General features: G+C 37.2%; 1 protein-coding gene across 3 annotated transcripts in view; it reads left to right on the top strand.

Annotated features, from left to right (window-relative positions):
- Positions 1-109: 109 nt before the first annotated feature.
- The window catches only part of CHFR (checkpoint with forkhead and ring finger domains, E3 ubiquitin protein ligase), a 20436-nt gene continuing 9350 nt past the window's right edge, over positions 110-11195 (top strand). Inside the window, exons 1-5 of one of the 3 annotated variants that reach the window (XM_009997644.1) lie at positions 110-245; positions 2254-2353; positions 8310-8419; positions 10795-10860; positions 11000-11195. In XM_009997644.1, coding sequence (XP_009995946.1) covers positions 110-245; positions 2254-2353; positions 8310-8419; positions 10795-10860; positions 11000-11195 — 608 coding nt within the window. The remainder of the gene's footprint in view (positions 246-2253; positions 2354-8309; positions 8420-10794; positions 10861-10999) is intronic. The other 2 variants (XM_009997645.1, XM_009997646.1) reach the window with 2 other exon arrangements.

Below are 11195 nucleotides of genomic sequence, written 5' to 3' on the forward strand. Positions count from 1 at the left end.
GGCCCCGGCCCCCGCCCCCGGGAGAGGGAACCCTCTGCTCCCCCCCGGCCCCGGAGGCTGCGTGATGGTTTGGGTTGGCTTTGTTTGTTTTTGTCAGATGTGAATCCAAATGGAGCACTCGAAAGGAGGCGAGCGGAGCCAGCAGCAGCAGCAGCCCTGGGGGAAGCTGACCCGGCTGGGCGCTGATGAGGCAGAGCCGCACGTCCTGCTGCTGAAAAGAGAGTGGACCATTGGTCGGAAGAAAGGTGGGACAAGGGCACGGTGTTCGGGGGACAGCAGTGATCCTCCTCCCTGACCTTAAAAACACTGGGAGGTGGGACTGAAACTAGTTGGGTTTGGTGCTTTCAGCTGTTGGAGGCTCTTGCCTGGCGGTCCCTTATTCCTAGTTACCTCTTGGCTCTGTGTGAAGAGGAAGTTTTACACTGACCTTTTTTAACTCACTCGTTATGGGCATGTTTAAAGGGAATGTGCCTTTTGGGTTATCTGTAACAGTTTGTACAAATAAGAAAAAACAATTGTTGACTCAGAAAAGTTTCCATGTATCCTCCCTGTTTACGTTCTCATTTTGTTTCTGTGGTTGAAATAAGTTGGAACTGCAATGCAAAATGCTTTTGCCTCACAGAAAAGAAAACGCCCACATAAAAGCCCTGAATTCTTCTAGCCATGTAAAGATTGCCAACAAGAACTGAAAGTTTCTCTGGGAGTGGACTTGAAAGCTCTGTTTCCAGAGCCTACTAGGGCTTTTGCTAGTTTCCTTTATTTTAAAGGATTTAATGTTTACTGTATTTAAAACAATCATCACAGTGTTTAATTTTTATTTTTTTTTTACTCTGCCCTGACAGCACTAATTTTCAGCTTCCTATTCTTCATTTCAAGCTATTTGACTGACCAGTCACCTTCTGTAAATAGGCTTGAACAGATACCAGATACTGTAGCTCTATGAGAGATTCAGATACTGTATTGCAGGAAACATGTTTTGCCTGTTTACATTTGGTAATAAACATTTAGATTGCTTATCATTACCTAAGCTGTAGATAAAGTCTTCAAATTGAGGTCTAGTTGAGGGTTATCTTGCAGAAAAGAAGGTTAATCTTGGTGTATTCCATTGCTTCCATAACTGTTTGCTAATGGATTAATAAAATGAATGGTTACAAGAATACCAAACTTTGGGGCAAAATTATTACCTAGGAAATCTTCAGGAACATTAGAAATGCTTGTTTAGAGCATTTTGTCCTTCCTGCTCCCATGTAAAAATTTACTGCACAAAACAGAATGGAAATGTTGCTGTGGTCCTGAGTAAAATTCAGTCTGCTCACTTTCAGCGGGCTTCTTGGCATCACAAGGTGTGTGGCAACAGTTAACTCTGTAGCTGTTGATTGTTCGTTGAATATTAGGAGTGGACTAGTGATGAACTGCCACCAGCATGTGTAGTGGCTACTACTTTCTGGGTATGTTGTTCTTGCAGGCTGACATACAGTGCAGCAACAATAGGTGGAAGTGAATCATGTCTGTTAATTATAGCTTTTGTGAAAGCAAGTGCTTTGAGTCATTTGTGAGGTAGGTGAGTGGGGAACCTTGAGCATTGCCTTGAACTTTCGTAGTTAAAATGAAGTAATAAATTTGCTCAGAGCCCTGGAGTTGTAGACAGGAAGATTTCATGTCAGCGTGGTCATTCCACTTCTCCTGTGTTATCCCTAAATCTTATTCTGGATTTTCAATCTCCCTTCAGCTTTATTAATGTAATAGTGCTGTCAACACAGAAGAATGCTTCTGTTTTAAAGTAAACAAAAGAAAAATACTTTAACATAGAACAGTGATGCTTTCATTTGTTAGACATTGTTTTTTGCTACTTCCCCCCAATAGACTGGATGAAGCAGAAGTTAAATCCAATGAAACAGTTACAATGGGGTGGAAAAAGAGCTGGGTGCTCTGTGATGTATGCCTCTAGAATTTAGATTGATCAACTGTAGAACAAAGTAATTGTGATTGATTTAGTTTCCATCTGTAAGGGTTAGAACTGGGGGGGGGGGAAAGGGAATTAAAACATCTTGTAATGGTTGAAATAAGCTTGACTCACATGCAGCTATCTATGTTTCCTGTACTAGACTGTGTTGCTGCCTATATGCCAGTCATTTTTAACTATTGCAGATGTACATGAGTCAGTTGGTTGTGCATTTATAGCCATGTAGAAGGCTGATCTGTCTGAGTAACGTGTATTTTTAAGCATGCTGGAAAATCTGCTTGCTTTTTAAGGTTGTGACTTATCTTTCCCTGGCAACAAGTTGGTGTCTGGAGATCACTGTAAAATTGTAGTGGATGAAGAATCTGGTCAAGTGTCACTGGAAGATACAAGGTTGGTTCTTCTGTGAACTTCTACTCTGGATTTTTTTAGTCTGTGAAGTAAAACTTTGTGCATTACTCAGAGCATCCATAGTAAATTCTTCTATTTTTTTCCTGCTTTTACATCTAGATTAGTTTTTTTTCCTCCTTCTAAATATCTTGTTCTCTACAAAGCAATTCATAGTATACTGCATATAAAATAGTGTTGGTGTAATGGTTCTGTAACAAATTTCTTTAGACCTGTAAAAAAAGTGATGGCAGCATTCTTAAAAGCTCTAAGCATGAATGTACCTTGTGTTAGGCACTTTTGTAGGGAAGAAAATACCTGAAATGATGATCTCAAAGCATAAAATAGATGTGGAGTGAAAATCTGTACTTGTTATACATTTTTCTGGTATTCAAAATACCAATACCTTCTATACTGTGGGTTCTGTAGTTGTCTAGCAGTCGTGGCAGGGATGTCAGATGGAGATTAGAGCTGATTCCATCTAATTTAATAATTAAATATTTTTGCTAGATTCTACTGTTATTTGAATTGTATTTCTTTTCTGGATGTTTCTGTGTTAAGTTAGTGTTGGGAGAATTAAGGCCCTTAATGTAGAAAAATTTAAGCACCTAACTTACTGGAACTACTGTTAAAATTTTAAGTTTAATTTAGTGGATCTACTTTTAGTATATCAAGTTAATTACTTGCTTCTTCACATACTGAGGGCCAGGAACTTGCTGTACTGGTGAGACTGTTTCCTGTGGAGTTCTGAGGCTACTGTGGGAGTACAAATAGCACTGCAGTGGTTGTGGGTTGTTTCCAGTGAATTTTAGTTTGTTTTCTAGTTTCTTCTAGAAAATTTCTGATAGGAATTTGAATCAAAGGGTATTTCCCGGGAGGAGACTGCAACTCTCCTCAAAATTTCATTTGCTTCATTTTTGACAGGACTTTTTTGTCTAAGATTGCAGGAAGCTTCTGGTTTATTGCATGTCAAGAACTCTTGACATTTTAAAATGCTTCTGTAAACGACATTATTTTTCTGCCAGGTTATTGCAGTCAGTAAAAAACCAAATAATGCTTTTCTGCAAGCTCCTCCCATTTTTCATGTCTGGAAAGCATTTTACCCAAAGATGACAGGGTCCCTTCTAAATACGTTGATGTACCTACATAAAGAGGAAATGTCATGGTTGAGGTTTTGAAGGGTATCATGCCAAATTCCTGTTTCAACATACCAAAACAAAACTAGATATATTGTTCTGGCATCTCAGGGTTAGTGTCAAACAACTGCTGAGCTTTTGACAAGAATCCCTCCAAGAATATTCTGAAAAACCTTTGAGCTGTCTAATTGAATGGCATGCATGCTTTTGGAGGGCACTGGCAGAATTTATAGGCTTTAGCTAATGTTTTTCTTTCCTCAGAATTTTTGCGCCTTGGTACCTTTTCTGTCTCTTGATCAATTAGCAGCCATGTTGATACTGAAAGAAGTCTGTTTCAGGATGAGGAACCCACTTCCAGGTATTACACATGGGCTGTGTGTTTCTTATTTTATTTGCTCAAGTCAAACAGAACATGTATGTTGGAAGAGACTTCAGGAGGTCATTTAGTTCAGCTATGTTGCTGGCTATCTTGTGGACTGGGTCACCCAAAACTAGATGTAGTATTTTAGATGTAGACTAATTAATTCCAAGTAAATGGGAATAGTAATCACTTCACTTGAGTTTCAGGCTACACCCCTGTGAATACAGCCAAGTGTGCTGTAGGCCTTCATCGCTGCCAGAGCGTGCTGCTGACTGAAGCCTGGGCATGAGTCCAAGGTGTATGAGCTTATGCTTAGTCATAAGATCTACCAAGAGCCTTCACTGGTTGGTCTCCAGTCTGTACTGTTGCAGGTGGTTATTCCATCCCAGGTGCAGGACTTAGAGTTAGCCCTTGCTGAATGCCATGACATTCCCATCAACCCATTCCTCTAGCTTGCTCTTGATAGATCCCTGGAGGGCCTATACTCTCAGAAGCTGTGGGATGAAATGCTAAATTTTAGGGAAAAATATCAGGCCTAGCTTGGCTGGCAAGGAAATGACTTAGAATTGTCCTTCTCTGGTGTTATCCCAAATTTCATTATGTTTCAAACAACAAAATGGGCCATATTTGCCTACTCCGCCAGGCTCAGAGTGTAGCTGTAAATCTAAGCTTGAAAAACCATCCTTCAGAAAAACCATCCATCATACAGTTGCATATAGCTGGTAGAATTGGTTTAGACCAATGTCATGGTAATACAAAGTAAAGGAAGTGTAAATGACACAGAAACATTCCTGCCTTTCCCCCCTCCCTGTACATACACATGCACCCCCAAGGCAGCCAGCAGAAAACCAGCAAAGCCAAATTAAAGCTAATTTTCTTTGATATATTAGTGAAAAGGTATGGCTTTTTACAATTATAGTTTATAGAAAGGCTGCACCTATGGAGTACTGGCTATTAGCTGCTTATGCATGTTACAGATCCATACATCTAACAAAAAAGATTAATATTCTTTGTGTTCTGCTTGCCTGTGAGTGTGAAATGTGGCTACCATTTGTTGATAGGACTATTTGCAGAAGACTGTCTGCTCTTCTGGGTCTTCCAATGTTTGTGCCAAGTATCAGACAAGCTCCAAAAAATCAAGCAGGCTGAAAGAAGATTTTTGAATGTTTCAGTTGGCACTATGGATGCCCAGAGTCCCAGAAAAATACTGCAGCATCAGCTTTTTCTTCTCCAAAGTGGAAAATAGTTTGGAAACATTGCTGTGGTCAAGCTCAGATTTTTCTGGTGAAGAGGAATGCATTGAAGGAGGCAGCTACTGTGGGACAGTTGAACCAAGTAGACTTTGTTTCTGTATTGCATCTAAACCAAATAATATAATCAAATATATGTAGAAAACCAGAATTGTTTTTCTCCCTGGTAGCATAATGAGTTATTGGATCTACTTTGGAAGGAATTACCATAAATTTGCAGGTAAAAGGAAATGTGTAGAGAACTCAAAATTGTAAATAGAAGTTTGGAAGTAACAAAAGTCAAGAGTTAGCAAATAGTACAATAAAATATTCACAGATTTGCCCTTTTTTGGGATGTGTTTTTGCTTTATTTTCCAAACTATGCACTAATTGCTTTATACTGCTTGAAAGAAAATAAATTATAGAAGCTGAGCACAGTGGAGGCAGTAGTTGGCTTGTCTTAAGTAAAAGCAATTGTAACATTATCCATTTTGAAACAGAAATTTTAAAGGCAACTAAATTTTTTAAAGGACCTCCTCGTGTCTTCTCACTAATTTTTTTTTTTAAGAAAGGATTCTAAGTAGTAAGTGATGTTTCAGAGTGGGAAAGGTGTATTAACACAAGGCTGATACTCCTGTGAGAATCAAGCAGATATTCACCTTCCCTGAGTAAATTGGATGTTCATTTTCAGTTAGCACTGGTGTCCTTTCTGCTGCTAAATTCTCCTCACCCAAAAAATTGTTCATGTAAACATAACAAGAATGGAGACTCACATAGTACAGAAGGGATTCTGTAACTTACTAGAAGTCAAAACTCAGTTTACAATGTGTTCAGGATAATATGGATTTAAATAGCAGATAACTTCTAAAACTATTAACTAAGAAGTTTTACAATACCACTCTTTTCTTGGATGAGTGCTACTAATTATTATAAAGCAAGACTGGCGTTTTCCTGGAAAGATAACAAAGTATCTTAAAACACATAGATCATTCACCTTCTTTAAAAGTAAGTGTGTTCTTAGTGAAATGTATTTGTTCACATCAATTCTTCACAACATCTGAGATTGGGAAGTAAAGGTAATATATGGTTCATTAATTAAACTGTAGATTCATCAGCCACCTTGGAATTGAGTCAAGGACTGACCCTTTTTCCTTCTACTCCTTAGAAAAGTGACATGGGGACCTTTTGTGACATTGTTTCACAGTGCAGATAATTTATATCTGATAGTACCATTTTTCTTCTCCACCTCAAAAATTACACAGCCAGTTGGTGCAGATTCAACATTGAGTCCTGATGAATGGCCTTCATATTTAGGATTCTCATTGTACTTTCTGCTTATTTTATGGGGGCCTTACTTTTATTTGAAACATCAGAGGAGTGCACAAATGTCATATTTATCATGTGTATCTGGTTAAAAAATAGCCACAACATTAATCTGATATGTTACAGTATCTGTGAAATACCTCATGCTGAAACTGGAAATGAAAGACTAATACAATTATCTGGGGTAGCTGGATATTTTTTTCCCTTTGATTGTGGACTGAGGTATAAATAAACTTTTCTTAAATACATTAGCAAACTGAAGTAGTTTATGGCTTTCTGTGTTAAGTAGCATCAGTTTGTTTCTACTTAATTTAGGCCTGAGAATGCCGAATAATTACTTTGCCAACTCTCACTGAAGTCAGCATAACTGCAAAACTGATTTGCCTGTTTGTAGCCCATTTGGCAGTGAAGGTCTTGGGTAGCTATTTCTGCAGCTTGTCTGGTGAGATCAAGCACAAGTGGTTACTAGATGTGTAGTGATTTTTTTGAAATGATTTATTATTTATTAAAAAATGTTATTCCAAGAATGCCTCACTTGAGTTACTGTCACTTATAACCTTCTTGGAACTTTGCAGTCACAAGAGTGCAACTTCACTAAGTACATTGTGGCTTTCTCCTGTATGTTTAGTGAAATATTTGGACTAAGGGTTGCCTGTAGATGCTAAACCTCAGTAAGAGACAATTCTTGCTACTTGGGTTTAGCTCATTTATAACAAAAGAAGGTCTAAAACTCTTCTGGCAGATGGGAGATGCATGCTTTGGTTTTGCCTTCTGGAAAACTAAGGAGGTCAAAGTTGATGTTTCTTAGTTTTGTCAAAGAACCTTTGAGAGGTTTCAGGGAATGTTACAAGCTTTTCACTTTTTATATAATTACAGGAGGTGCAATTTTTCTTTAACAGTATTTTTAATATATTACCACTAGCATCAATGTTAAGTTAAAAATGAGTATAGTTTCTAACACTGACTAAAATTCTTTTTTCCTCTAAATTGTTAAACTTTGACATTCTTGTGGTAATGTCTCTGCTCTGCTTTTTCTTTGGTGCTTATGACTTTCAGGCTAGTCATCATCTGTGCAGCTGAGGTAAAAGGCAAACTTAAAATAGTTTTCTTGCTTGTTGGAGAAACTTGAAGATTCTTTCATCGAGCAAATACCATTGTGACTCAGAGACTTCTGTTCTTTTCTTGATGTTTAAAGTAGCATTTTTATTTTGGGGTATCTTGTTATTTACGCTGGATTAGTTGATTCAACATTTTACTAGATGAGAAGAGATTTTTCCAGGTTGATTTCTAAAGGAAAAATAATGAGAAGGGAAGGTACTTATTTCAAAATAATCGTCCCTCTTCCAGAGGGAAACTGGGCTGTTAAGAGGAAGGCTGTTCTGGGTCCTGGACACAAGTGGTGGCCTCCAGGAGGTGGCAGCAGAGGTTTACTGTTATTTCATGCAGAAGCTTGCTTTCCTGAGGGGAAGAGGCAGATTTTCTCTGCTTTTATATTTGGTACTAATTACTGAGATTTTGATGGCAAAAGTCTGAGATTCTAGAATGCTGTAGCCCTGAAGGAGACTTATGGCAACTGGGTTGGAATTATTCAATATAAACTTTATTCAATATAAACTGGACTCTGTTATAAAGCACTAATAGCTTGTGTATAAAACATCACTGATAGTGAAGGAACCTCTATTGATCAGCATTAACTAATACCTCCATTAATATCCCCATTAATCGGCAATTATGTACCTTTTTCTCTTACTCAGTGTAATTTCCTGGACTTTTTTAAATTCTGGCTTTCAATTGTAGTTTGTTTGTTTTGAGAGCCAATAGTCTTCAATCATTGAAAGTATCTTGTGTTTTCCCGTCCTCCTATGTAATTATGAAAACATTTTTGCTGAGTTATCTTTTCTTTCTCTTTACAGTACTAATGGAACAGTAATTAATAAACTGAAAGTGGTGAAGAAGCAGACATACCCTCTACAGACTGGTGATGTGATCTATGTTGTTTACAGAAAAAATGAGCCAGAGAACAGTAAGTCAATTATATGTTTTAAATGACATGTTTAGCCATTAGTTTTGAGTCATGAGGCAAAAGAAGTATCAGTACAATTAAAACAGAACTACTCAATGTTAAGATAAATAATTTGTTAGTGTTTAAAACCAAATCTCTATAGAAGAGATTCAGGATGTGCCAGTTTTTACAGGGACAAGTCTCAACAACTGTCTGAAATTGAAATGTGCCTAGAAGTAGTTTTGGAAGAACTAATCTATGGAATGGTAATTAATGAGCACATGCTCAGTGCTTCTTGTAGAAGTCAAATTGCTGGGGTAGTTAGTGTTACTTTACATATCATATTGAAGCAATTTTTGGCATCAGAATGAAAGGCAGCAGAAGTGTTTTGTTTTGTGTTGGGTTTGGGCTTTTTTTAGGAGAAGAGACAAAATGAGGGGGAGGTGGGGAAAAGTCTATAGTGAAAGTAGAATTAGTAAACTTGGCAAAATAGTTGTGTAGCCCTAAAGCAGAAGCATACCTATAATTCTTTTCAGGGATTCTTTTCAAGGTGAAATTGAAATAACATAATCAGGTTGTTTGTTTGTTTTTTTAATAACTAATTGGGATCCTTCCTTAAAGGTTTTTAAATAAGCCAAACTGTTGTTGGGCAGGAAGTAATTCTTTCATGTTTTAACTGGGTCAAAGTCAGGGACCAAACTTTAGGTGTAAATGCTCTGGTTTTACAGTGGAAGGAAAGAAATATTTCATTAATTATCTGTGTTGGCATCTGTCTTAAAGATGTTCATTAAGTATTTGGGAAGTGATAACTGTCGAGGCAGCAGAGTTTTCATCTTTTCATTTCATTTCACTTCAGTTTTACAGGATCATTAAATCCAACACTGACTTAAAAGATTTACAGAAAGAATCAAATTGCTCATTATTATGAAATAACAGATGGGATTCAGCTTTGATAAACGGGGGAGAGAGGGAATGAGCAAGCTCTGTTTTTACATATGTATTGTGGCCCAGCTGACTGCTCTGTCCCATTAGCATGCAATTCTTCTTTTAAGTGTGAAGTATGTAATATTTAAATTTTAGTAGAGTGCACTCACTTCTGAAAAAGTTTTTTAGATAAAAGAGACATTTTAAATGTTAATTCTCATCACTGCATATGATAGCTCTGAAGAGGAACTTTAAGGTGAATAGAAGACTTAGTATGTTCATAAGCTCCCCTATTATTGTGAAGATAATTGGGTGTAGTGGGAGATGGGAGGGTGTATTAGAAATATTTACAGCATGATATTTGAAACAAAATACTGTGCTTACAATTTTCATACAGTAATAGACATATGAACTGTTAGTCTACAAAATCCTACATATATGCATACTCACTACTGAAATGCTTCCTTAATGAAGTTGCTGTTAATTATATATATAGACAGATCAGACAGATTTATGCTGTCTGATGTACATGCTACAAGAAGCAGCAATAAGCTTTCTTTGTCTCTATGGCTTGTTCATCTCACAAATCCTCTTTAAGATGGTGCTATTGCAGTTGATGCTACTTGGAAGAACTCAGATATGTGAATTTTCCAGGTACTTTATAATGAACTGAGTCATTGGTTTCCTTTTGGGCTAAGAAGTATTTGAATTACCAAGCTTCTAGTTTTGCTTTTTCAGCATCTCTGTCTTCAAAGAGACAGAGAGAATTTAGGTTTTGTATGCATATTTGGACATTCTGAATAGGTCTGAAGCAGACAATACTCTTTAACTTTTGATCAGAAAAAGAAACAAACCAAGATTCTTACTTGCTTCTAGTTGGTTGGAAATGAAAAAATAGTAGCAAGTTAGGGGAATCTTAGGAACTGTATTTAGGTTGAAGTAGGATGGAGAAGAAATGGATATTATCCAGTTGGTTTTATTAATAGATACTAAATTAGTTTCTGGATGAAATTTATAGGATGTCTTAATCTGTATATTTGAGAGTTCATGTATCTTGCAAAGAAATGAAATAAAATTGATCAAAGAAGTTGAGAAGTGAAGTCATAAATAATAAGCTTCTTCAAAGAATTTTAATTGAAGCATCAGTAAAAATACAGTTTCTTCTGACATGGAACAGATTTAAGGTTTAAGAAATGATTAAGCCTCTGGTTCCATGGCTAGCACAAGTTAAACGTCACCCAAAAGCTGCTCTGCCTGGTTTCCTGAGAAGAAAAGAACTTGCTGTGCTGTTCCTAATTGCCTCCTAAGTAGGAGTATTAACACTGTGCTATAGAGGTGACCCCTTTTTTGCCTTTCCCATTGTCAGACCCTTTGGGGAAGCAGCCACTTGTGAATAGAAGTTGTTTATGTGAGATGAAGGTTAATTAATTTTTGTTTAAAGTTTCTGATCAGTATTTTTTCCTCTCTTTCAGATGTTGCATATCTTTATGAATCCTTAAACATAAAACAAGAACAAGAAGCAACGCAAGAGCCAGTAGGTAAGGAAGTAATGCAAGATCCATGAAGAGAAGCTAAGCTCCAACGACTAATTTAACCCTCTTGAGAGAGTTTAGAATTTTGAAACCATGAAGTGGTGACTGTTGCACAGATATTTTTCTTCCCTTTCCCCCCTTCCAGCTGCAGAAGCTAATGTAGAAAACCAATGCCATGTGACCAAAGATACCTCAAGTACAGGAAGACGTAATGATGAGACCCAAATTACCTCATCACCATCAGCTACTCAGTCTTGCTATGAGGAACCACAGCCATCTACTTCTACATCTAACCTCTTTAATGCTTCTTCTGCCTCTCTTATTGAGTCTGCATCTGTTCA

The sequence above is a fragment of the Chaetura pelagica genome, unplaced genomic scaffold (genome assembly GCF_000747805.2).
Source record: "Chaetura pelagica isolate M959 unplaced genomic scaffold, ChaPel_1.0 scaffold45, whole genome shotgun sequence".
Classification (NCBI taxonomy): Eukaryota; Metazoa; Chordata; class Aves; order Apodiformes; family Apodidae; genus Chaetura; species Chaetura pelagica.